Raw genomic sequence first — 27,707 nt, forward strand, 5'->3', positions numbered from 1 at the left:
AGAGGTCAGGGATAAAGTTTAAAGCAGCGTTAAGTTATACAAAGATTTCCCAAGGTTTGAACATCTCCCGGGGCACTGTTCAATCCATCATTCAGAAATGGGAAGAGTAAAGCACCACTGCAAACTTACCAAGACACGGCCGTCCACCTAAACTAACAGACTGAACAAGGAGAGCACTGGTAAAAAATACAACCAAGTGCCCCAAGATAACTCTGGAGGAGCTGTGAAGTCCTGCCGCTGAGCTGGGGGAATCTGTACATGGGACAACTATAAGTCGTATCTACACAAATCTGGCCTTCATGTACGAGTGGAAGAAGAAAGCCATTATTGAAAGGAGGCCATAAGAAATCCTGAAGTTTGCTAGAAGTCATATGGAGGACACAGCTCCATGTGGAAGAAGGAGCTTTGGTCAGATGAGACAAAAATGTAACTTTGTGGCCCAAATGCAAAACGTTATGTGTGGAGCAAACCTAACACTGCTCATCGTCCTGAGTGCACCATCCCCAGTGTCAAATATGGGGGGGAGCATCATGCTGTGGGGCTGCTTTTCCTCAGCGGGGACTGGGGAGACTGTGAGAATAGTTGGGAACATGGATGGAGCCAAATACAGGGACATTTTGGAGGAAAACCTGCTGGAGTCAGAAAGAGAACTGAGGCTGGGGCGGAGATTCACCTTCAGCAGGACAATGACCCTAAACACAAAGATAAATCTACAATGGAATGGTTAAAAAAAAAACATATTAACGTGCTAGAATGGCCCAGTCAAAGTCCTGACCTAAATCCTTTTGAAAATCTTTATGTTTATGGTTGTAAACATGACAAAATGTGCAAAAGTTCAAGGTGTCTTAGTACTTTCAAGAGGCACTGTATTGACTGTATCGCCCCCTACCGGAGCTTTGCAGATGCTTTAATGGTACCCAGCCCTAGCGGACGTTAAAGTGGGGGTCGCAAGATGATTTTGAGACTTTTTTTAATTTTTTTAATTAAGCCAGATAACAAAATACAGTATCATTCAACCAGATGTTAAATGTTTTGCACCTTAAATTATTACAAATATTAATTACATTTTACAGAAGGGCCTCCCGATTTGTTTGTTGAATGATGTTGAAGGTCGCGGCCTGAAAGGTTTGCTGTGAAGGGAAGTCATATAAAACCCGAGATGTAAATGTAAAAGCAAAAGAAGGCGCAATTCTTTGTAAATGACCACTTTAGTCATAATCACAAAAACATAAAGATTATGTCATATGCACTTTTACCCTGATAGCATTGTATATAATTAACTTGCCTTTATTTTGTATATTTATGTTGCATCCTTTATTCTAACCAAGTCCAACTCAGATTTCAGAATCTCTTGTACACAAACTAACTCCACACAACTCCCTGACTGAGACTGACAGACTGAAGCTATAGAACTGCCCCTGCTGTTCAAACCTGCTGTTTGTGTACAAAGACACTATGGAGTTTTTTTTTTATTACTATATATTGTGTGGCTTTGTGCACTGCTTTTGTACATATTTTCAGAAAATAAAGAATGAATTGGATGAAAGTAATGTGTAATCTCTATTTAGTCGAGCCACACTGACACCTGTTTTTGATATTGTCACCACTTTCGGACATTTTTATGAAAAAATTATTCAAACTCACACGTCTCAACATCTTTTCTTCTAATAGAGGAGATGCTGAACTCTGTGACAGATTTACTCTCATTTGGATAGGCCCAGTGATGACACCGATACTAGTCATGTATTCTGTGGTGTAATCCTTTTGATATATGCTACTATATACAGTATATGCTATATGCTACTAGAGGGCAGACCATGCCTATGTGTTGCCAGCGTATTGTCATTATTTGGGAAACAGCTCCACCTGGTGGCTTGTATCATACACATTGTTTATTTTGCCAGAAGTAACTCAAAAGTAGCTCAAAGTAGTGTAATTCAGCTACATTTTTAAACAGTATAATACAAACATATTACATTTTTAGAGCTGTGATCAGTAATAAAGAATATATTACATTTTTCTGGGTGTTTTCACACAGGCTCTAGCTAGGTCTAGTTTCGGCCCGGGAGCGGCAAAAAAAGGTGACAAAAAATCTACAAAAAATGACAAAAATGGACAAAAATTTGACAAAAAAGTGAGAAAATTTTGACGAACAATTGAGAAAAAATGGACAAAAAAGTGATAAAAATTTGACCAAAAAATGCGAATAATTTGACGAAAAAGTGACAAAAAAGTCACGAAAATTTGACCAAAAAAAGTGATGTGAGGAAAAAGATCCATTTAGTTTTGTAGGTCTTTCAAATGAGGCGTTACACTGGCCTACAGGATTTGGGTAAAGCTGAACTGGAGAAAATACTCTCGGTTCAGGCGGGAGTTAAGAGGTTAATAAATAGGATTAATGCACAGAAAAAGAATTTTGGGGTAAATTTTGTCCCTCAGCGCCCCCTAACTAAAATATCTTCCCACGGCTCTGGTTCCAGTAATGTGTGAGTACAAACACTAGAGGGCAGCAGGGAGAGGCAGGAGTCATCCTCAGTGATCGATTGCTCCGGTCTGTGTTGTGTTCTGTAAAGTTCCTGGTGCAGAGTATAGTGCAAAGTCCACAAAAGCATGCAGCCTCTTCCTCCTGCTTAAAAGCGACGAGCGCAGGTGTCTGAGATGCTGTGGGTCGTGTTGTGCCCGTAGAGCTGCAGCGGACCCCGGGGGTGAGCAGGCAGACATGCAGAGCTCTCTGGAGGAGCTGGTCCGAGTGCTGGAGACCTACCGCGGCAGAGATAAAGTGGTGAGTGCGCACAGCCTCAGCAACCAGGGCAAAGGGGAGCTGCAGCATTCAACAGTTCCAGAGCCGTGGGAAGGTATTTTAGTTAGGGGGCGCTGAGGGACATAATTTACCCCCAAAATACTTTTTCTGTGCATAAATCCTATTTATTAACCTCTTAACTCCCGCCTGAACCGAGAGCATTTTCTCCAGTTCAGCTTTACCCAAATCCTGTAGGCCAGTGTAACGCCTCATATGAAAGACCTCACATCACTTTTTTTGTTGGGCAGTCATCCCATTTTTCTCAAATTTTCGTGACTTTTTTGTCACTTTTTCGTCCATTTTTTCCTCAATTTTTCATCAAATTTTTCTCACTTTTTTGTCAATTTTTTGTCCATTTTTGTCATTTTTTGTAAATTTTTTGCCACTTTTTCGTCCATTTTTCTCAATTTTTCGTCCATTTTTTTTCTCACTTTTTTGTCAATTTTTTGTCATTTTTTGTACATTTTTTGTACATTTTTTGCCACTTTTCCGTCTATTTTTTCTCCATTTTTCGTCCATTTTTTTTCTCACTTTTTTGTCCATCTTTGTAATTTTTTGTCACTTTTTCGTCCATTTTTTCCTAAATTTTTCGTCACATTTTTCTCCATTTTTTGTCAAATTTTTGTCCATTTTTGTCAAATTTTTGTCCATTTTTTGTCACTTTTTCGTCCATGTTTTCTCACTTTTTTCACATTTTCATCCTTGTTTTCGTCTCAGTTTTGTCGCTATTTTCTCACCTTTTTTCCAGAAGCTTTTGGACTGGGGGTAAAGCTGGAGAAAATGTGCTCGGTTCAGGTGGGAGTTAAGGGGTTAATATTGCCTGCATTTCACAAACTATCCACCAGGGGGTGCTGCAGCGCCCTCAGCACCCTGGGTTCCCACGGCCTTGATTTATTATGATCCTGTTAAAATCCATATAGGGATGAGCCACAGATTGAAACGAACCACACTTTAAATTTGACATATGGACTTTTAATTGTTTTCATGTAAGACTAGGGTATTACACCATTCAACTTCCAGACAAAAAAACGTGATAGTCCAACTTTAAAGAAAATAAGTGCCAAAGTGACCTCCACCCTGCACTCTGTGGAGGAGGTGAGGGACAGGAGGGTATTAGCCAAGCTCAAGCTCACCTCCATCATAGACAGACTGACATTTTGTACAGTGTTAAAACATGAAAATACATAAGCCAGAGTTATCTATTTAAAGAAAACCAAATATTTCGATTTTGAAAAGGAATATTGGGGTAAAGTGAGCCGCCTCTGGCTCTACAAGAAACAATGATGGACTTGGGATTAGATTTATTTTAAATTCCATGGTTGCTATGTTTTTGGTGCACTGCAAAAAGTAATTTACTAGATTAGTTTCTCTAGATTAGAGTCTCAATTTGAGCACAATAATCAAGGCCGTGGGAACCCAGGGTGCTGAGGGCGCTGCAGCACCCCCTGGTGGATAGTTTGTGAGCTGCAGGCAATATTAACCCCTTAACTCCCACTTGAACCGAGCACATTTTCTCCAGCTTTACCCCCAGTCCAAAAGCTTCTGGAAAAAAGGTGTGAAAATAGCAACAAAACTGAGACGAAAACTATGATGGAAATGTGAAAAAAGTGAGAAAACATTGACGAAAAATGACAAAAATTGACAAAAATTTGACAAAAAAGTGAGAAAAATTTGACGAAAAATTGAGAAAAAAATGGACAGAAAAGTGACAAAAAAAGTCACGAAAATTTGACAAAAATGAGACGACTGCCCAACAAAAAAAGTGATGAAAAAAAATCTGATGTGAGGAAAAAGATCAATTTAGTTTTGTAGGTCTTTCAAATGAGGCGTTACACTGGCCTACAGGATTTAAGCTAATGCTTGATATTTACTTTTTGTAGTGTGGTTCTGGTTTGGGTCGAGATGAAACAGAATAAATGGTAAATGGTGCCGTTAAAAAAGAAAAGAAAAGAAGTTTCATAATTTGCATTTATTGCTTAAAAACAAAAAAATCTAAATTTCACTTTATTTATCATCCCCTCTTGTGTGTTGGAGCAGATCCGGACCGTGTGCTATGGCTCTCAGCTGGTGGGAGGGGTCCTGTCCCGTAGCCCCCCCTCTGACGCCTCCTCTCGCCGCGCAGGGCGGAGCCTGCTGCTGCTGTCGGCTCAGCTCAGCCACTGCCGGACGGTCCTGCGGCTGTTCGACGACCTGTCCATGCTAGGCTACTCCCACAGCTACGGCCTGGGAGCCGCGGTCAGTGCAGCTGCTCAGTCATTCAGAAATCACTAAGACTGAAATGATTTAAGGCGAGACACGGCAGGTGAAAGTATTGATCTTTCACGCAGTGGTCGAAGTGGAGATTTTTATCTATTTTCCTCCCTTTACATCTTAGTTTTCATGTCAGATATAAAAATGATGATGTTTATTTGATGATGTTTTGTCTGCGAGGTGGGGGCGACCCGGAAGTAGCTGCTGCGCCGCGTAGAAAGGCCGTCTTTCCCGCGGGTTTTCATTCATAAATATTGACAGATTTTACATCCACGTGTCTTGCTAAGGGGCCCCGTGATGACGCTTTCACCCAAATATGGTATTTTTTCTCCTACGAGACGCTGGTGCGGAAAAGTCGGAGAACGGGCCGAGCATGAGCACTCGCTACAAAACTTCAGGGCTGGTTTTCTCTGAATGAGAGAAGCCGCACTCGGGCAGAGCCTGAGCCCTTATAGAAGCTCCCACAGACTCCAAACTTTACAGTCTGAGACCTAACAATATTTTGAAGGTTTTTTCAGAGGGATTTTTTAATATCTAATTTCTAGCCTGATTTATTCAGCTTTGAAACCAAAAAAACAGGCGGAATTTGAGTTTTTACAGATTTTTTCACTTTATTGAAAAACTAAACAAAATATCCAGAATCCCGTCTGAAAAAATCGTACTTACTAATATGTCAATAAAATAAAACCATAACATTTAATCTGGCTCAATTCATTATTTTGATTTCGTTGCCCAAAATATAGGCAATTTTGGCCATTTTAATGCTCAAAATGCCTTATTTTTATGTGAAAACATAAAATGACAGAAAAAATGCAATACAAGTTTTTCTCATATTTATATCTGTGATGTTCAGCAAAAGTTTCAAATTAATATCTCTACATTTCACCTGCAGTGTCTCGCCTTAAGGAGTCTATCTCAACGTGGTATATGGGGGGGCTGTGATCACGCTCACCACCACTAGTGAGCCTGATCAGTCAATCAATCACTCGGAATAGTCTCCACAGAAGGTTCAAAGATGACTTCAGTGTGTTTGTGTCTATGCACTTATTTGGGACCTTCCATTAACATTGACATTCCCAACACAAAACCGGATCTGCTTTTATCAGCCTTGCGCTGTAAACTGCAGCCTCTGTTTCTAACGTCTCGTGTCTTTGTGGACCCGTCGGCAGGAGGAGGACGGCTGCGTGCGCTGGCTCTCTGTCCTGACCAACATGGCCGACCAGCTGTACTACCCCTGCGAGCACGTGGCCTGGGCAGCGGACACTCGCATCATCCAGACCAAGTCGGACAAGTGGTGGCTCCTCAGCACGGGGCTGTGGGGGACCTCCCTGCTGCTCGGCATCCTCAAGTGAGAGAGGTTTACACTCACATACAGCTTTAATGATAAATTACTGTAACCCTTTTATACCCTTACCTGAATATATGGTATTTTGCCTGGAAAGAATGGTCTCAGCAGTTTTCAGGAGAAATACGTTTAGAATTGGACAACGATTGCTCATACAGTGCATCCAGAAAGTATTCACATCCCTACACTTTCCCCACATGTTGTTTTGTTACAGCCTCATTCAGAATAGATTCATTTTGTGTTTGTTTTCTCATCAATCTACACCCAATACCCCTGCCGTTCAGAGGATGCATTGGATTTCATGCGCTCATCAGTTTTTATCTAGATCCGTTACAGCTGCAAACCCCCGTGGGCCGCTGTGCGTTTGTGCAATGTGGTGATAATTCACAAAATCTCCTTTTTCTTTTCTTTTGAACAATGCTGATCATAGATTAACGCTAATTGTCCCCAAAAAATGTAAGACAAAAACCTGAATGATCCTAGGAGCTCTAGAAACTACAGCTGTAGAAATATTCCCCATGTTAGGAATTTGTCTCATACTGGTGTAAATGAAAACTCACGTGCAGGAAGTAAACCAACGGGAACCCGGGCCGATGGGGGGACGCTGCGGAGGAGCTGATCCAAGCGTAACTTTGACACAGATTTAGCCACTTTTCAAACCTCCAGTGACTATGTTTGGAAACAGGACAAACAACAAATGTTTTAGTAAAGTCACCATCGCGTCTTCAAAGCACGTCCAGCTGCTCCGTGTGCAGGTCAGTCCCACGCCTCAAAATAACTCCTCCCATCAGCGCGAGTGTCTCGTCTTCTCTCGGGTCAGTCTCATGATCGATCACAAACACAAACGCTCCGTCTAAACTCGCCTTTTACACAAGAGAACAACAAATAAACCGGTCCGAGGTCAAAACGAAACAGAAACCTGCAGTGACATTGATGTCAAAGCTCCGCTAACAGCAACGAAACACTTCCTGTTGTCCCGACAAAATAAAAGGCGTCAATGTTCCAGCCGCTGGGAGAGGGTTTGAAATGTTAATTAATAAATGAACCTTATATTTTAGGTGCAAATGGACACAAATCTCGTTTTTCTTCGTTTTCCTGGTCGTCCGTTTTGCTCAAATAGAAATAAAGGCCTGTCTCTAATTGTGGCCTGGTTCCAATAAAGGCCTGGTCCTAGATGCCCTCGAGTAAATAAAGGCCCGGGCCTATATTAGAGCATTTACGGTCTCAGCGTACAGCGCCCTCTAGTGTGGCTCAAAAAAGCAATGCTGACAATACACAAGTGACAAATGGCCCCCGGTCCGCACTCCTCCCGAGCGCAGTCTTGAGTGTGCGAATACTTATACATGCAATATTTCAGTGTTTAATTTTTAATAAACTTTCGAAAAACTTTTGCAATGAGGCTGTAACATAACAAAATGTAGGAAAAGTGTAGTGGTGTGAATACTTTCTGGATGGACTGTAAATCCTGTATCCCACACACATCATAGACGGTAGTGTTATAAAATCCATGTTCCGCACTGAAGCAGATGTAATTTCCTGCTCTTTTTGATTAAGTTTGACCAAGCCATGTAAACGAAGAAGATAATCGTCACTGAAAAGATTAAAGTGTTCATGAAGGCTATTTTCATTACACGCTCTCCGGAAATTAAGTGATTAGTTTATCAGTATTATTCAGACGACAACATTTTTCCAGTGTCTATTCCATGGTCATTTTTATATCCTTAATACAATACACTACAATGTTTCCCTTGATCATTTATTTTAGCCGTTCATTGTGTCTTCAGGTCGCTGCGTGTCCTGGTGCTTTTGAAGAAGAAACTAAAGAAATGTGAAAAGAGTGAAGATGGACCTAACGAGTAAGCTTTTATTTTACTCTCACTTAGTTTAGTTTAGTTTATTTGTTCATTTGAGCAGTTAAAATTCTGCTCAAAAGGTTTATAGTTCTCTAATGCGTCTTGCTTGGGTGCCAACATTCGCTGTACATTTTGGCTAGTGGTTTTCTAAAGTTACCAGTCACAGTTCCAGTGCTATTATGGTCCACTCAAATAATTTGTCGTAATATTACTCAAAAGTCATATTTTTGCCACATTTTCCCGCCGGTGCTGACCTGTTGTTGCGCCTTTTGTTTCCAGAGCGCCCGAGCTGCGCAGACGGGTTGTGGCCGAGCTCCTGTCCGTGGTGAGCGCGGCGGCAGACCTCAGCAACGCCGTCCACTGGATGCCCCCCGGCTTCCTGTGGGCGGGACGCTTCCCCGAGTGGGCCGTGGGACTCATGGGCACAATCTCCTCTGTGATCGGTCTGATCCAGATGTCCAGCAGCCAATCGGAAACTTAAAGGGTTTCTGTCATGTTCTGGATTTTGCAAGTTGCATGATCTTGAGAGGAGAAATGAGGTAATTCTGAGTTTCCTGAAAAGACTGGGAATGACCTAATTTCTCTCTTGAAAAGTATCAGGATAAGAGAGTGATTGAAATTTAACTCGTTTTAATTTAGTGTTGTTGATTTTTGTGTCCTTTTTCTTTTTACATTTAAATATGTAGTTGTGCTGTATGCAAATTGAACATGATTAAAAGCCACACTCCCTCCGTGCTCCATCTTTCCCCACACGTGCAATGAATGATGCTGTCTTTTTGTTCTTTTTGCAATTTTTTAACAGTGTTCATAGATAGATTGTATTGCTATTTATACAAATGTAAATGAATTTTCACTCTTTTAACCTCTTAACCCTTACTTTAACCAAAGACAGTTTCTCCAGGTCGGCTTTACCCAAATCTAAAAGCTTCTTGACCGGAGCTTATAGCCTATTGCTGGGTTGCAGGTGACATCACAGCGTTCTAAAGGCCAAGGCCGTGGGAACCCAGGGTGCTGAGGGCGCTGCAGCACCCCCTGGTGGGTCGTCTATGCATTACAAGCAATATCAACCTCTTAACCCCCGCCTGAACTGAGAGCATTTTCTCCAGTTCAGCTTTACCCAAATCCTGTGGGCCAGTGTAACGCCTCATTTGAAAGCTAAGATCTACAAAACTCATCTAAATGGATCTTTTTCCTCACGTCGTCAGATGTTTTTTCCATTTTTTTGAGGGGGGCTTTCAACTAAGTTTTGTAAATGTATTATCATTTTTTGTCACATTTTTTGTCATTTTTTTTGTCATTTTTTATCTTTTTTGTCATTTTTTGTCATTTTTTGTAATTTTTTGTCATTTTTTTGTCACATTTTTTGTCGCTTTTTTGTCATTTTTTTGTCACATTTTTTGTCATTTTTTTGTAATTTTTTGTCATTTTTTTTGGTCATTTTTTGTCTTATTTGTCATTTTTTGTCTTTTTTTTGGCTTTTTTTGTCACATCTTCATCATTCTTTTCGTCTCAGTTTTGTCACTATTTTCACACCTTTTTTCCAGAAGCTTTTGGATTGGGGTAAAGCCAATCTGAAGAAAATGTACTCTGTTCAGGTGGGAGTTAAGGGGTTAAATAAATAGGAAATACGCAAAGAAATAGCGTTTGGGGGGGGGGGCAATCTTGTCTCTCAGCACCCCCTAGCCAAAATATCTTCCCACGGCCCTGCTCATGGAGGAAAAAATGACTTGTACAGAGAGATCGTGGTTTTTGTTGCTTTTTCATTACTTTTTTCTCCTCCTTTTTTTATTGTCCGTTCATCTTTGTTTACGTCTCGTTTTTGCCGCTATTTTGACTCTTTCTTTCAAGCAGCTTTTAGATTTGGGTCATGCCGAACTGTGACAAAACGTGCTCGGCTAAAGCGGAGGTTAAGAGGTTAAGTACTTTCAACATTACTTTCTTACTAATACTTTCACACAATAAAATCGGTGAATCGATCATTCGCGTTGTGGATTATTTTGGTCTTGCTCCGTCTCCTGTGACGATTTTGGTGCGCGAGTGTTGACTTCACGTAACATCGGAAATATCTCCATCTTATTATTATCACTGCAATTTAATCTGTTTGCGATTTTAATACATATGTTAGTGTCACTATATATTATCTAATCATAATTTATTTATTTCATGTTTTTTTTATTTTAATTTTGGGCTAAATTACACCGTATTACGTTTAAAAAAAAGAAAAAACGTTGAATTTTCCCAGTGCGCGTGAATGCGGCAGTAGCTCCAGAGTTCACCGTTGGCACAGCGCGAGTAAACGACATCAGCTGCGGGGTTCTCCGACAAACCAGCCTTAAAACACACAACTGTGCTCAAAATGATCACTTATTGTGCCCTTAAAAGCATGCTAGTTTGTTTTTTAGCATGAATAACACGGCCCAAACCCGGTTTATCCGCAGCGTACGTTCACGAGCAACTTTGACGCGTCGGTGCTGCCTGAGCTCAGAGAAGAAGAAAGGCTCCGAAATCAGCAGGTGAGACTTTCTTTGGGCTTTGTCGAAACTATCCACGTCTTGGAAATGCAAATACAGCTCATGTAAATGTAAATGGATTAGATTTAGACCTCGAGACTAAACAGGTGGAGGACAAGAGCGGGCAGGACGAGCAGAGCATGTTCAGAAGTTAGCTGGAGCGGCTAACTTGGCTAAATCTTGCCAACTTGAGAGAGAGTAGACAGAGGCTTGTAGCATTATTGACTTGGGCAGTGATGATGATGATGAGCATTTTCTCCAGGTCAGCTTTACCCAAATCCTGTAGGCCAGTGTAACACCTCATTTGAAAGACCTACAAAACTAAATTGATCTTTTTCCTCACATCACTTTTTTTGTTGGGCAGTCATCTCATTTTTGTCAAATTTGCATGACTTTTTCGTCAAATTATTCGCTTTTTTTTTTTTTTTGTCAAATTCGTATCACTTTTTCGTCCATTTTTTCTCAATTTTTCGTCAAATTTTTTTTCACTTTTTTGTCAAATTTTTCTCACTTTTTTGTCAATTTTTGGTCCTTTTTTTTCGCAATTTTTCGTCAATTTTTTCTAAATTTTTCGTCAAATTTTTGTCCATTTTTGTATTTTTTGTCGTAATTTTTTTGTCACTTTTTCGTCCTTTTTTCCACAATTTTTCGTCAATTTTTTTTCACTTTTTTGTCAATTTTTTGTCATTTTTTGTATTTTTTTGTAAATTTTTTGTCACTTTTTGGTCCTTTTTTTCGCAATTTTTCGTCAAATTTTTCTCAATTTTTCGTCAATGTTTTCTCACTTTTCTCACATTTTCCTCCTTGTTTTCGTCTCAGTTTTGTCGCTATTTTCACACCTTTTTTCCAGAAGCTTTTGGACTGGGGTAAAGCTGGAGAAAATGTGCTCGGTTCAGTTGGGAGTTAAGGGGTTAATATTGCCTGCAGTTCACAAACTATCCACCAGGGGGTCTTGCAGTGGCTTCTGTAGTGACCAACTTGCATCTCGTCTCTTGAAGGGCCTTATGGATTTGAGTAAAGCTGAACTGTAGAAAATGTACTTGGTTAAGGCGGGGGTTAAATTTTCTTGTCTGTTCAGCGTGTGTTTTGTAATCCTGGAGTAATGAACACTGGACAGTTGAGATTTGGTGAGTGCATCGTCTGGAGGATGTAGTAAAAATGAGGAACAGTGGATCAGCAGTCACATGCTGTAAAGGTCAAGTTTATTACGCAGTTAGTAATTGACTACTCAGCAATGATCTGAAAGTTTGTTTAGTCTGACACAAACAACTACATTTGTGTAAAGCCATATCAATCGAACACTCTGGTGTTGTGTGTGTCTTTTTTGGACTCTCAAAGGCGCTTTGCATAGCCACAGCTGCCCTGGGATAGAATGACGGAACCTATGCCTGCCAATTTGAACCATTAGCCCCTTTGACCACCACAAATAACAGCCAAGGTGAAGCGTCTTGCCCAACGACACAGTATGCACCTGCAGGAGGGAGCTGGGGTTCAAAATGCCACAACGACTCGTCTGACCTAGAGGTTCAGTTGAGCCACGATTTATTGTTTAGTCTGACTCTGGTTCACTCTCAGATTCCCATCGTTCAAGCCCAAGTCTGAGTCACTTGACACTAGTTTGAGTCAAGAAGTTCAAGTCTTCAGTGTGCACGTACAAGCACAAGTTCGGGATGTGCGAGTCAAGTCTGAGACATTAAAACAAAGTTGACTTGCTGTCGCCGAAAAATGAGTCCAAGAGACAAGTCCATTCCATTATAGTAGAGTTTTGTTAGCAGTGTCTCAATGCACCCTCCTATCAACTCTGAGCCTTTAACTACCTCTAGACTTAAAACCATTGTCTTGTTTTGTGTATATTCAGGGATTGGTGGTGTCAATGACTTGAGAGGTTAAAGGAATAGGCCACCGTTTTTACATACTGAGATATGTTCTTACCTACCCTTAGTCGAGTTAATATATCCCCGTCTGGTCTTTGTCCGTGCGCTCTGTCACGCAAACGGAGCACATACGCAGCCTCTCCCACATGTCATATAGCTCCAAAAAAGCTCACGAGAGAAGCTACCAAGCTCTTCCACGTGTTCCCTATTTAAACAAAGTTACGTGAAGTGTTTTCATGCGAAGTATATTTACACAGAAATGAAACATGCCGATTTTATAAGCAAATAAAAAGGGGGACTATATTGTGAGGCGTAATGATACAGGAGCACAGCGTCCGCGCAGTAACTCCTAAAGACTTCCCGCTCACTTCCGTCAATAGAAGCTGCGTGACTTGTACAGAGCCTTTTACAACAAGCAGAAAATATATTTTGGGAAAGTGCTCGCGCATTCCTACCTCATGGTCGAGGTCCTGAGTCCTGTGTCGTCGTCCGGGGTGAGTTGGAAATCTGTGAAACATTACTACACTATATACTTTCTGCTTGTTATCACAGCCCGGCACGATGCACGTAAAAGGCCTTGTTCACAAGTTATCCACGCTCCTTCAACTGTTCTCTGCCAGCTCTCTACAAGTCAAGCAGCTTCTATTGACGGAAGTGAGCGGGGGAAGTCTTTAGGAGTTACTGCGCGGACGCTGTGCTCCTGTATCATTACGCCTCACAATATAGTCCCCCTTTTTATCTGCTTATAAAATCGACATGTTACATTTCTGTGTAAATATACTTCGCATGAAAACACTTCACGTAACTTTATTTAAATAGGGAACACGTGGAAGAGCTTGGTAGCTTCTATCGTGAGCTTTTTTGGAGCTACGTGACATGTGGGAGAGGCTGCGTATGTGCTCCGTTTGCGTGACAGAGCGCACGGACAAAGACAAGACGGGGATATATTAACACGTCTAAGGTTAGGTAAGAACATCTCCGGTGTCTCCGGTGGCAGCCGCTGGAGTAGCTGCTGCTGGCTCGTGCTTTTTTCTCTATTTTCTCTCTATTTTTGATTGGATTTAAAATCTCACTGACTTTTACAACTGGCTAACATCCCCCCAAAACTACAACATATCTCAGTATGTAAAAACTGTGGCCTATTCCTTTAAGTCAGTGTTCGAGTCCTCTTGCCTGAGTCTCAATTCATTCTTATCTTTTTTAGTCCATATCTAAGCTCCAAAGGATGAGTCACGGTGTCCTAGAACTAACTGGGCATACTTCTGTGGAGTACAGATTATATCTTAGGGTCTGCTTGGACTTTGTACCTGTTCTATCTGGACAGAAGAAGAGCTGTGGTAGAGAAATCTGCACTGCTTTGTCCATGTTTGAACTAATAATGTCAGGGGAACTGTTTTTGCTGGACACTTTCATTCTGCTTCATGACGATGATGGCGATGATGACTAATTGATCAGATTTATTTAATATTTGCTAAATTACTTGCCCTATAAACATTCTTGCCTTTTCTCCTCTCAGTCTCTATCATGGACGTCCCACCGGCAGAACCCGCTGGGATGGCTCCCTCCGGCGGGACCGAGGACCCGACCGGCTCCCCTCTCCCGCCCACCCACTCTGCCGAGGCGGAGGAGCTGGATTCGTTCGACCCCCTCGAACCCCCACCTCTGGACTGGAGGTCCGACTGCTCCAGCGAAGAGGACGCGGATTCAGGGGCGGACAATTTAACCGACCTCACGGACAGCTTGGACAAGGCCAGCCCAGACCCTCCTGCGCCGTCTCCTGCGGAAGCGACCGTCAAGGAAGTCCAGAAATCACCAGCAGTATCGGCAAAGTTTGAGAATGTTCATGCTGTAAATTTGGGTAAGGGTTTGGTTAGCGATTTGAACAGAGAAGAAGCCGGGGATTTCAATCCACAAGAGGCTAGCGCTAGTCCAAAAAGCGCGACAAATCTGGAGGAACATGGGAGTTTGGATGTCAAAGATGATCAACCCGTTGCTACAATTTTTGAAAATGTTTACACTGAAAATCTGATAGCACAGCCAGCTAGCGGTTTGGACCGTAAAGACCAGTATGAAGCCAGCAATTTCAATCCACAAGAGGCTAGCGCTAGTCTTAATAGCGTGACAAATCTGAAGGAAAATGGGAGTTTGGATGTTCAAGATAATCAACCAACCACCAAAACGTTTGAAAATGTTTACGCTGAAAATACGGGACGTTTGGACAAAGAAAACCAGTACGAGGCTAGCATTTCCAATCAGCAATATGCTATCGCTAATCAAGAACACGCAGTAAACTTTGAGGCGCATAGTAGTTTGGATGTTACCGGCAGTCAAGAAACAACTGAATGTTTTGGTAAGGATTTGTTCAAACAAGAAGCCAGCAATTTCAATCAACAAGATGCTAGCGCTAGTCAAGAATGTGCAACAAATTTGGAAAAACATTGGAGTTTGGATTTTCCAAATGATCGACCGACAGCCAAAATAATGAAAAGTGTTTATGCCGCAAATGTGGATGGGGACTTGATTAGCGATTTGGACAAAGAAGACCAGCGTGAAGTCGGCGATTTCAATCAACAAGAAGCTAGCGCTAATCAAGAAAGCGTGACCAGTTTGGAAGGACGCGGTGGTTTCGAGTTGGAATTTAAGGAAAGTTACGCAGGGAATGAGGACACACAGCCCGCCACCAGGAACAATTTGAAACATTTGGGGTGTGAAATTGATGATTTTGGATTTGACGAAGCGCAAATGGGCAAAAGCGAGTCTGAATTGGCCGGACAAGGGCTTCACCAAGTTGGGAACCCGGATCTAGTCAACCCAGGAGAGGAAAGTGGAGAATATTTTGAAGATGAAGACCACAGCCGTATCCACTCCCTCCTGAACCAACTCCAGGTGAGGGGAGAGGAGCTGGAGGTCGCGTCGCCGGGGGTTCGCCCCTCCTCTCCGGGCGCTGATGAGACCACGGGACTGCTGTTCGCGGAGGACCACCAGCGCCACGTGGTAAGACTACAAGTTGGTGATGTATTGTGTAAGATGGTATTGAAAATGAAATAATAGGATGGAGTGGGTGATATCTTTGACATTTTCATATTTTTGAGTAATCTGTAAAAACTCTGATGGCGGCCATTTTAGGGATAGGTTTGGCCTGAGTCCTCCTAGGAACGCCCCCACCTCCTGGAGACGCCTCCGAGCTTTCGTCACCAGCCGAGTAACCAACCACTGCTCCTCAGCAGAACCCCCTCCCCACTGATGCCACAGACAGCGTGTGGAGGGGGCGTGTCGGAGACATTTTATACAAGGCAGTTATTCTAATTTACTGCATTTACAGACCAACAGAAGGTTTGGTCATCATTGTAGTGTGCTATAGACTGGTGCTATGTGATTGAAAAAAGCATAATACCCCCTCTTTAAGAAATGAGAGAGAATTTTCAAAGGTAAACCATCAAGTCCCCCCCCCCTGCCTTCCTGATTGGACTAAAGGATACCAGTCTGGTATAAACAAAAGTTTAGCTTGTGCTGGTATCGAAAAACTAAAAGTAAAGCAGGTACAATAAAAAATATGATATCTTTAGACCAAGTTTTGATGCTGTTTGGTCCAGGGACAGCATTAAAGGAAGGTACTTGGTTGTTTCAGAGTAAATCAATTCTACAAATGTAAAAGGACTAAATTAGCATTATTGTTCTGTTTTCTGGTTCTAGGTGAACATACAAAATATAAAACACATGAGCCAAAACACACAGCAGACACACACAATACAGACAAAAAAAAGGCAAGGACAACAACTACACACATACATAAAGTGTATCCCTCGTAATGGTCACACCTTTGTTGGCAGAAAAGCCGTTCTTTCAGTTGTCTCTTAAATGAGACGTAGGTGCTGCTTTCTCTAACTGTCATAGGTCGAGTGTTTTGAGAAACCATGCGCCTCCGAAACTGAACTTCACAGCCCCAGTGTTAATTTTGTCGACTGAAATATTTAGTCATAATTTTAGTCAAAGTGATTTTTTTAGCCGACTAAAATAGGAGTAAAACTAAACTAAAACTTTCTCATGAGACTAAGACTGTGACTAAAATGTCCAGATATTTTAGTCAACTAAAATAAGACTAAATAAAAATGAAAAGGAGAGACTAAAATCAAAGGCGTAATAAAACTTCTATTGACAATCTGAAAAAGCCTCAGATCATTTAAATTCTCTGCCAAATGAACAGCTCTGAGCTTTATCATGTGGAAGCAGCTCCATGAAGTCGAGGACCACGATTAAATATGATTATAATGAATATTATTAGGGCTGAAACAACTCATCGATTAATCGACAACTAATCAATTACTAAAATAGTTGTCAACTATTTCAGTAATCGATTAATCGTTTTCTAGTGAACACAGACTAAAATTGAGCAAAAAAGACATGAAAACCTACTTTGTTTTTAAAGTGAGGGTCTGCAGTGTTTTGTTCTAAAATTTCTATCTGTCTTTGTCTCGTCCAATCAAAGCAGAATTAGCACAAAGAGCCTCCTACAAATGTTTACTTTAAGTTTACTCCATCAACGTGTCCTCAAGCGGCGCCACTTTAGCTTTATGTGGTCCAAAAATTGAAAAAAATACAATTTCCATGCACCTTTCACAGCCAAGCGATTAATCGATTAATCGTAAAAATAATCGGTCGATTAATCGATTACCAAAATAATCGTTAGTTGCAGCCCTAAATATTATAAATGCAAAGTCGACTAAATTAGTCTTCATTTATGTCGTTTGTGACCTTTTTAATGTGCTTTTTGAATGTGAGGTTGAGATCCAAGATTACTCCCACGATATTTAAAGGGGGTTACTAACTCAAAAACACAAACGATCTCTCTTGATTGAAAATTGAAACAGTTGCAAGCATCGTTAAAGGTGCAATTACGCAATCTCTTCAATTCGTAAACCACTCGAACTCACACACTGTCACTTTAACCACTGACTCATTTGATTTCCCGTTGATATTCATAGGTAGACCTGCTGCAGTGCTCGGAGCCCCCCAGGCCTGGTGCAGGAGAGGTGGACGCGGTGGTGTCTGTGTCCTACAGCCAGGAGGACACTCACAGGTACTGGGGCCGCAGAGCTCCAGCGCACGCTCAGAGGGAGGACTCCTTCTCCTCACAGCCTGACGACGAGGAGCCCGAGCCGGTGTGGATGAAGCTGGGAGAGGAGCCGCCCGACCAGGAGGCTGCGGCCGGCACTGACACGGTAGGTGCTCACTTCAAGTTTCAAGTTTAATGGTTTTGTACAGCCCAATATCACAACAGAAGTGGCCTCACAGCTGCACCAAACATTAAGGCAATAAAACAGAGCAATAAATATGACAATTAAAAGTTCAGGTGAATCCAGGCAAATATAATGTCCAATAGGAGGTAGCGACGAGCGGCGTGGGCGTCCCCCGTCCTTAGACTCTCCAGCACGGCAAGGAAAAACTCAAAAACCCGGCAGGAGAAAAGAGAAACCTTGGGGAAAACCACAGAAGGAGAGATCCACTCCCAATGACGGACAGGCTATAGAGACCCCGGGCCGAAGGATCCCTCAGCAGACGGGCCAAGATCACAGACCGTCCAGTCCTCAGATTCCAGAATGCAGGTTCCTCCGTTCGATGTAGACAGGCACTCCCGAGGGGGGGGGGGGGACAGGAGACACCATGTGAATAGTGATGAACAGACTACAGATAAATTAAATATTGTATCATGATAAGACAAAGTCCGCAGTAAGAAGAAGAGGATAGCGCTCAGTGGACCGTACTTCCCACAGCAGTGTTCCTCCTGAGGCAGCTTTACTTCAGGCTGTGGGTCAGAGCTTTACCAAACTGACCTGATTATTTTATTTTTTTTAATTTTGGAGACTCTAGGAATCACTAGTTGCCCTGAGTTTTGAGAGCGGAGTCTCTGGTTGGCTGATATGGAATGACAGCGTCTTGGAGATAAAGCGGAGCTAAACCCTTTATGGATTTAAATGTGAGGAGCAGGATTTTAAATTTTATTCTAAACTCAACAGGAAGCCAATGGAGAGACTTTAGCACAGGTGTGACGTGTTCTCTTCTCTTTGTCCGCGTTAACAATCTTGCAGCTGCATTTTGAACTAATTGAAAACTTTTCAGGGAGCTTTTAGGGCACGCTGCCAGCAGGCTGTTGCAGTAATCCAGCCTTGAAGAGACAAATGCGTGACTAAGTTCTTCTGCATCGCTCTTAGTTAGGACGTTTCGTATTTTAGCAATGTTGCACCTGTGGCACTGCAGGTCTAGACTTTCTTCTCTGATGACATTTTCATTCAGCTTGAGATTTGCTAGATTAGTTTTAGCCTGATATTGAGCCTGTTTTGCCACTCCTTCAGTTCGGTTAGGCGTGGCCTGATAAGAGTCCATGCAAGTGTATTAAGCCAAGCACGCACCTCACCCCCATTTAGTCACCATAATCACAGTATCCTGGTACTATGACGAGCATCTGTGACAATAACTAAGTGAAGATTACTGCTTTTAAATTCTTATGCGTATTGTCTCCAGAAAAGTGAATTGTTTTGTGTTTCAGGATGCAGAAGACCAACCTTCGTACAAAGATGGTAAGTCAAGCACTCAACTCATTTTAAAACACTATTTTGAAAGGAATATTAAATCGAGCCCTTTCCCCTCTGGCAGTGCCCGGCCCGTGTGACCCCGAGGACCTGTTGGACGGAGTGATTTTCGGAGCCAAGTATCTGGGCTCCACTCAGCTGCGCTCAGACCGGACCCCCTCCACCAACGCCCGCATGGCCCAGGCGCAGGAGGCCGTGGACCGCATCAAGGTACAGTGCGAACAGTAGGTGGCGCCGTGCAGGTGTACCGTCAGTCGGAAGAAGGTTTGTTCCCGCTGTGCCGCCGTAGAGACGTCCCCTCTGGGTGAAAACAGACGGACAACAGATGCTTTTCTCGTTCTAGGATGAAATATTTCAAGCTAGTGATCAGAACCACCGGAAAATGGCCGGTCTTGTGTCAGAAAGACGACTGGGAGCTATTTTGTTTTGAATAGAAATATATAGGAGCTAATTTATCCATTTCTACGATCTGTCAATGATCATTATTGGGGGAAACGGCTCCCCCTGGTGGCTGTGTATCATTTCTAGCTTGAGTATTTGACCACCACAATATGTCCATTTGATTATGGAATGATCTGACTGATATGAATGATATGGTGTGTGTGTTTGTGTGTGTGTCAGGCTCCAGAGGGAGAGACTCAGCCCATGACCGAAGTGGACCTGTTCATCTCCACCAAACGCATCAAAGTGCTGACTGCGGACACACAGGTATAACTACATCATGGCAGAACGTTTTTGTGCCTCTAAAGCTACGGTATATGGCATCTACTCATACTGTTTTAAAAGTAAAAAGGCAGTATAAGCTCGTTTTGTAGACTTGTCACCAGAATTCTCTGAACTGGAAGCCTGCGGCGACACGACTCAGGAGTGGATTGGGGGATTTTGGTCGCAGGCCTTTAGATCAGAGTCAGACCTTTTTATGTTACTGCAAACTGACCTGGGTTCATCCTTCTAAAGATGCCATAGTTTATATTGAGGTGGAGGACAGGCCAGAGTATGAAACTTTTGCTGTAGATTACTGACATAAGGGCTGAAACAACTAATCGATTACTAAAATAGTTGTCAACTATGTCAGTAATCGATTAATCGTTTTCTAGTGAACACAAACTAAAATAGAGCAAAAATGACATGACAATTATGTATTTTGGATGAAAACCTACTTTATTTTTAAAGTGAGGGTCTGCAGTGTTTTGTACATAAATATCTGTCTTTGCTTCGTCCAATCAGAAAGCAGAATTAGCACAAAGAACCTCCTACAAATGTTTACTTTAAGTTTACTCCATCAACATGTCCTCAAGCGGCACCACTTTAGCTTCATGTGGTCAAAAAATTGAAAAAATACAATTTCCATGCACCTTTCACAGCCAAGCAATTAATCGATTAATCGTGAAAATAATCGGTAGATAAATCGATTATCAAAATAATCGTTAGCTGCAGCCCTAACTGACATAAATGTGACAGCATGAAAAGGTATTGTACATTTTATGTATATAAGACTTTTTTTTTTGGGTATATTAAGGCAAGGCAAGTTTATTTGTATGACACATTTCATGTACATGACAACTCAATGTGCCTCACAGTAACACCAAACATAGTAAAAATAGAATAAAAAGCATTAAATACACAATAAAAGCATTAAAATAAATAATTAAATGAAAATCAAGAAAACAAATCATTAGTTACAATTTCATAAAAAAAAAAAATCAGTTTCAATTTCAGTTTCAATCTCCATAGGCTGCAGTAAAAAGGTGTCCTTTCAGCCTGGACTTAAAAATGCTCAGAGTTGAGGCCTGTCTCAGATCCTCACTGAGGCTGTTCCAGACTTTTGCTGCATAAACCTGAAATGCAGCCTGACCGTGTTTATTATTGACTCTGGGAACCACCAGGAGGCCCCTCCCTGACGATCTCAGGGCCCGAGATGGTTCATACGGCTGCAACATGTCAGAGATGGACTTTTGGGCTTGACAATGACGGGACTTATACACAAGCAGGGCTGTTTTAAAGTCTATTCTCTGAGCGACAGGAAGCCAGTGCAGAGACCGGAGCACTGGACTAATGTGGTCGTATTTCCTGCTTTTGGTCAGGACTCGAGCCGCGGCATTTTGGACGTACTGCAGTTGTCTTAACAAAGACTTTTTCTGAGGATATTTGCATCTAGTTGGATTTAGTTTTCTTGTAGTTATTAGCAGTGTTGGGGGTAACGTACAAGAAGGAACGGTTTTGGTTTCAAAGCTCAATAAAGAAAAGGAAATGGATATTTAAAAATCGTTGTGAAACAATAATTCCTAATGTTAAGTTGATGGGACAGTGTGAAGTCTGTAGGAGCTACTAAAGTGGAGATGTTGTTGCAAGAGTGGAACGAAATCTCGAAAAACTACAGACGAGAGAAAGCTATAAAGTGAGCGTTATACGGGAGACTTGGTCATAATTCAGATGCCTTTCCTTTCGCAGCCGTCGCTCTCTAAGCATTTGTGTTGTCGTCCGCTCAGGAGGCCATGATGGACCACTCTCTGCAGATGATCTCCTACATCGCTGACATCGGGGAGATCGTGGTGCTGATGGCCCGGCGAAAACACAAGGGACCAGACAACGGCGAGACTCAGAAGAAGTGTCTGATGATCTGCCACGTCTTCACCTCGGAGGATGTGAGTACAGAGTCATTGTCCTTTAGACCCGCTGGACATTGCCTCTGTAAACACTCCAGCTTCGCGCCTCTTGCCCCTTTAAACTGCCCGTTTCATTAGCTGAGTCCTGGATGTGCGCTCTTGAATGTGAAAGCCCCGTGGCAGTCGTCCCGGTTTCTCCTGGGCCCGGCTCAATGAGAGAAATAAATAGGGAGAGAAAAGGACTGGAGATTCTTTTGGAAACAAATGAGCCATGGGATGAATGGGCTTCAGGCGAGTCTCACTGTTGACTTCGAAGTGAGCGTTTGCCGCTTCTAACACATCTGCAGTGAAAATAACTCACTGAATAGTCTTGTAGTCAGCGTCTGTGCAGCTGGTCACGGCAAACGCCAGGTTTTGAAAAGTACAAATCCATAGTCCACCAGGGTCTGAAATCTTTACACTGCGTCTCATAGGGAAGCAAGCAACAGGCCTGTGTGAGGTGTGTCAGGAGGAGGAAGAGTCCGTGGAGCATGCTCTTTTGCAGTGTAGGGGATATAGTGCATGTCGGGAAGTTATGAAGCAGAGGCTTAAGGAGCTGGGAGTTAGGGAGGTTAACTTGAAGAGTGTGCTGGATAAGGGTGGCAGGGAGCATGTAAGGGCAGTAGTGGCTTTTCTATTTGGGAGGATTTAGAGGGACATCTAGGTATTCTTAGTTTATTTTTTTTTCCCTTCCCTTGTTGGGGCTACAGCCTGTTAGACTGTGGCGGGGATGTTAGAGTGTGAGCTTACCATTTGACCCATCCTTGGAACAGTAGGTGGTGGTAGTGCCCTAACATTTGGTGGCAAACCGCCAGAATAATCCCTAAGAAGAAGAAGAAGTAGTCAGAAATCTTTAAAACACTAGCATGGATCATTTCCCAAGGACACATCAGTGTAGCCTTCGCTACCAGTCAAAATTGCCCATTATGCACCACGGCTCTCAAAAACACAGAAAAGTTGTATGTGGCTTGTAGAAAAAAGCAGCTAAATAATTTCTTTGATGCCTCTTTTATTCAGAACGATAATGTAACAGTGATGAGCTGAAAATGACTCTTTAGTGACTAAAACATGACGAGACATTTACAAGGTTTTGTTGACACATGAAATTGTGAGCAGGAGAACAGACCCATTACACATGACAGAGTCAGGTCACGCTGTGCCCTCTCTCCCAGTGCCTCAGTCTGATCCGAATACAGTAGCTCCATCATGGCCGGAGTGTGTGACTGAATAATAATAATGGCTTGCACTTTTATTGCACTTTACAAGCTTACCAAGTCTCTCTATACGCTACTTTGCTGTCATTATTCATTCACGCCATACTCGATGGTGGTAAGTTGCCCTGGGGTAGACTGACTGAAACCAGGCAACCAGTCTGTGCTTCGGCCCCTCCGACCACTCAGTCACTCCATTCGCCCATTCCCCAAACGGTCTCCCATCCAACCAGCCCGGCCCTCCCTGCACTGCTTCCGTGGGCTGAGTGACCTTTTTAGTTTTCATCAACTAAAGCTGGACATTTAGAAATGACTCGAATGTGAGTTATGAGAGTAGGTGGGAGGAGGAACGTAGATCAATGGTAACTTAAGGGCTTTGCTTTTGGACTTGGCTCACCTTTAGTTCCAGAGCCCACATTTCAGTCAGAAGAATAAGACACTGATACATTTTACAATCTCATGAGACAAAAGAAACAAACATGCGCCAGACACGGCTCTGGCCTCAGCGTCATGGGTTCAGGTCCCAGCTTTTACGGTTTGCTCTTTGTCTTTTACACCAAAATAAAGACCGAGTCACACCGTAACTGAGAGTAATGGTGTGACTCAGTGTGGACTCTGGGTGTGAACAGGTGAAGTGCCTGCTGAATGTGGCGCTGGGGTGAACTGTGTTCCTCTGCCCGTGTCTCCAGGCGCAGGTGATCGCGCAGGCCATCGGGCAGGCCTTCGGCGTGGCCTACCAGCAGTTCCTGCAGGTGAACGGGATCCGGGCCAGTGAGCTGAAGCCTGGGGAGTACAGCCACTACCTGGAGAGTCAGGAGCTGTACAACGGAGACCTGGCCCACTTCTCCGACGAACACAACCTCAAGGAGGTACTGCTCACTATGTCAGGGGCTCCAAACTTTCAATCAAAGTGTCCAAAAAATAACATTCACAGAAGTCAGAGATCCGGAAAATATATTCTGTTCTCATTGCACTAAAAATGTAAACATTTAATGCATTTGTAAATATAATCATTTAATGACTGCATTTGAACAGGAGAATAGAATCTATGTGAAAGTTTACATCTGTGGGGGTTTCTTTGCTTTTTCTAGAAGGAGGGGTATTAAAGGGCAGCGTATTGTTTGTTTAGAGACAAAGCCTTAATATATTCCCTCACCCTCGACATGTTTTTATGGTACCCGTCAAAAAAAACACTTTTTAATTATTGGCATTTCTATATTTTCAACACTGTTTCCATTGTGTGATTTTCACTGAAGACTTTACACTATGAATAATAATAATAATGAACACGTGGGATTATGTAGGAAACAAAATATATATATATACATGTATTATATTTAATTTAATATTTAATTCATATTTTAAATTCTTCCAAATTGCCACTCTTTATTCTTGGCATTTTCTCACTGAAGTGCAAGGCAGTAATCAAAGCAAAAGGCGGCTATTTTGAACTCCATATGTGGTAATTCATTAAAAAAAAACCTTGTTTGAAATGGTTATGAAATAAAAGATAAAACCTATGTGTAAAAAAGCGTTCAATCCATTACTTCATCATATCCCTGAGGGGCGTTTGTGAGCAGCAGAAGTGTACAGAGATACAGCCGTACAGCTTGGAAAGAATAAAAGACAAAAACATATCATTTTAATGCCACAAACACAACTCCACACGCTCTTCTGTTGCTGCTGTCCCATCACCAGCGTCCACTTACTGGACCCCAAAGGTTTCCACACTTTTGACTGGTACTGTATAGCATTTTTCACATGACCAAAGACACCCAAAGCACTTCACACAGTTTTCGGTGGATTAGCTCGCTGCCCTCTGTGTGCTCCAGGTGGGGATCACGAAGCCCCCCGGGGAGATGCTGGGCCTGGCCGTGGTGGAGTCGGGCTGGGGGTCCATCCTGCCCACGGTTGTGGTGGCCAACATGCTGCACGGCGGCCCGGCCGAGCGCTGCAAGGAGCTCAGCATCGGAGACCGGATCATGTCGGTCAACGGCACCAGTCTGGTGGGGCTGCCCATCCACACCTGCCAGAACATCATCAAGGTACGCCGCCTTTGGAGATGGATGCTCTACTACTAGGGGTTTGTTCTTTCCAAGTCCCACCAGGCCTAGAGCAAGATCAGGACTAAAATGGGGCTGAAATGGGTTTTCAATGGAGCAAATTAGATTCAATATTTCTACCACCAATGGAACAGGTATCACAGTTTGAGAATCACTGGTCCACACGGTTCATATGACCATGGGAAAACCTGGAAAAGTCATAGGATTTGAAACCCCTTTACCCCCTAAATCAGGCGTCCTCAGACTTTTTTCTCTGGGGGGCCACATTATTGTTCCTGACTGTGATGGGGGGCCGGACCGGGTTGGCTATTACATATAATTGTATGACTCAGACCAAAATGCCTCATTGTGAAGTTGAGACGACTCGCCTGCACAGTCGTCCCCACGACTATATCCACAAGATCAACACTTGATTCAGGCACAGATTTGTTTCACTGTTGTGGTTTGCAAAAATAGTCATCAAGTCTTCGCACTTTGTTTTAATTTCCATTTATTTTCATTTTCAAATAAAACATCATTATGTAATGTGACCAAAGTAATAACGTCTTACACTTGTATTGCACTGTCGTCATTATTCATTCTCTCCACACTCTGTGGTGTTAAGCTTCATTTACCACGTGGCTATAATGTGTTTATATTCTGATCTCTTATGTAAGTGCCCTCTGCTGGACACCTGTGGAATTATTTTTTATTTATTCAAATTGCCCCCTAGTGGCTGGAATGAGTAAACTGATTATTTAGTTAAAATATCCTAACTCCGCACAGGAATGGGCTAGAAACGTACTATTTTTTTTTTACATACTAAGGGATTTGTGCTCTACAAGTCGGGGGCCGGATTAAATCACCTCGCGGGCCGGATTTGGCTTACAATAATTCTTATTTTATGTTATATTATTATTTATATTATTTTATCAGTGTACAGCAATAGTTAGCCACAGCGATTTGTGAACATTTTTTGCTTTTGCTGGTTTTCAGGATTTGAAAAGCCAAAAGTATGTGAAGCTGAGCATCGTGCACTGCCCCCCGGTGACCATGGCCATCATCCGCAGACCAGACCCCAAGTTCCAGCTGGGCTTCAGTGTGGAGGACGGCATTGTACGTACAAGTGCTTCTCCTTAAACATTCTTAAACACAATATACTCATTACATAATTGCTCTGTTTGAGAATGAATGTTTCATCCCGTCCTGTCCTGTGCTCAGATCTGCAGCCTGATGCGCGGAGGCATCGCCGAGAGAGGGGGCATCCGCGTGGGGCACCGCATCATCGAGATCAACGGCCAGAGCGTGGTGGCCACAACGCACGACAAGATCATCCAGACTCTGACCAATGCTGTGGGAGAGGTACCGGCACTTTGGAACCTCTCCTTATGCCACATCTTGAGCCCATTGCCAACAAAGAGGTCAAATATTTAGCGTAATGAACAGGTAGCCAAGCTCAGTGATTGCCAAACTTGGACCTCTTGAGTCTTTCATTAATGCCCCGAGTTCCCCCAGCATTGAGGAGGCAGTTGATTAGTTTGATTGTGGTCCAAACACACAGAAATACAGCATGAAGCAAATCAAGGTGAAAGTATTCTAAGTACACTGCAAAAAATAATCTAGAAATAAGGGAATCTTTTCTTTCCTTTATTTGAACAACTGGTTTTAAGAAATCTGTCCATGGGGAACGTGTTTTACATTTACCCGAAGAAAAGAATCACGCTCAAAATTTCTTCTTCTTCTTTATCTAAAGCCACATGCTTTTCCTTGATATACATGTAAGGCAAGGCAAGTTTATTTGTAGAGCACAATTCATACACAAGGCAATTCAAAGTGCTTCACAGTTGCATAAATATAAGAAAACAAATACAGTCAATAAAAACATCAACATAGAATTAATCAATTACAGTAAAGAGGCTAGAGTGTAGATAAAATACTGCAGTTATATGCATTTATAAGTCTTGTTTGGACTCGCTCTGTCTTGAGCACTATTTTTTCTTGCTCGTTCACACAAAGTTACCTAACCTCTGCTTTGTTGCTCCTTCTCCTCTGGACATCAACATAAAATTAATCAATTACAGTATACAGTATCTTTATATAAATGTAAAACCCTTTCCCCGTGGCCAGATTTCTTGAAACTAGTTTCTCAAATCAAGGAAGAATGTACTTATTTAATAGAAATGTACCTTATTTCAAGATTAGTTTTTGCGGGGTATTAAAAGTACAATGCTCTGATTGGACATTATTATTATTATTATTATTAATTTCAAAGTTGTAAGTACATTCTAAGTGTAACTACGGACTTGTTTTTCTCCAGATCCACTTGAAGACCATGCCTGCCTCGACGTACCGCCTGCTCACCGGACAGGAGCAGCCGGTCTATCTGTGAGCTCCTCCTGGGTCGGACTGGGGCCCCCATTTTATAAGAAAATATGCAATCCATCTTCCCAATCATGGACAAGGACGACAGGCTAGTCTAATTAAAGAAGACGACATTGGATTATTTTTAAACCGGGAAAACGCTGGTCACTTTTTAGTATTTATAAATGTGTTTAATAATGCGATAGTTGTGGAGTTATTGCTTTCTCTC

At 42.4% G+C, this 27,707-nt stretch overlaps 1 protein-coding gene across 1 annotated transcript; it reads left to right on the forward strand.

The window, feature by feature from the left end:
• Window positions 1–2,568: 2,568 nt before the first annotated feature.
• LOC306981236 (amyloid-beta A4 precursor protein-binding family A member 3) lies at window positions 2,569–27,707 on the forward strand. Its single transcript, XM_079580797.1, has 18 exons — window positions 2,569–2,782; window positions 4,838–5,035; window positions 6,220–6,398; window positions 8,180–8,251; window positions 8,528–8,727; window positions 12,167–12,196; window positions 14,149–14,490; window positions 15,370–15,626; window positions 17,615–17,851; window positions 19,177–19,207; window positions 19,284–19,429; window positions 19,841–19,927; window positions 21,709–21,864; window positions 23,765–23,944; window positions 24,908–25,120; window positions 26,114–26,233; window positions 26,339–26,479; window positions 27,435–27,707. The coding sequence occupies exons 1-18, from the start codon at window positions 2,720–2,722 to the stop codon at window positions 27,504–27,506; spliced, it is 2,724 nt and encodes a 907-aa protein (XP_079436923.1). The 5' UTR covers window positions 2,569–2,719; the 3' UTR covers window positions 27,507–27,707.

Source organism: Gobius niger (genome assembly GCF_951799975.1).
Source record: "Gobius niger genome assembly, chromosome: 22".
Taxonomy (NCBI): Eukaryota; Metazoa; Chordata; class Actinopteri; order Gobiiformes; family Gobiidae; genus Gobius; species Gobius niger.

What these genes read in the sequence shown, in the direction of transcription:
- LOC306981236 (XM_079580797.1), top strand. Translation starts at nt 2,720, where the DNA reads ATGCAGAGCTCTCTGGAGGAGCTGGTCCGAGTGCTGGAGACCTACCGC. An exon ending in AGGACCACCAGCGCCACGTG is followed by an intron (nt 15,627 to 17,614) that starts GTAAGACTACAA and finishes TGATATTCATAG; the next exon opens with GTAGACCTGCTGCAGTGCTC. An exon ending in ACGAACACAACCTCAAGGAG is followed by an intron (nt 23,945 to 24,907) that starts GTACTGCTCACT and finishes TGTGTGCTCCAG; the next exon opens with GTGGGGATCACGAAGCCCCC.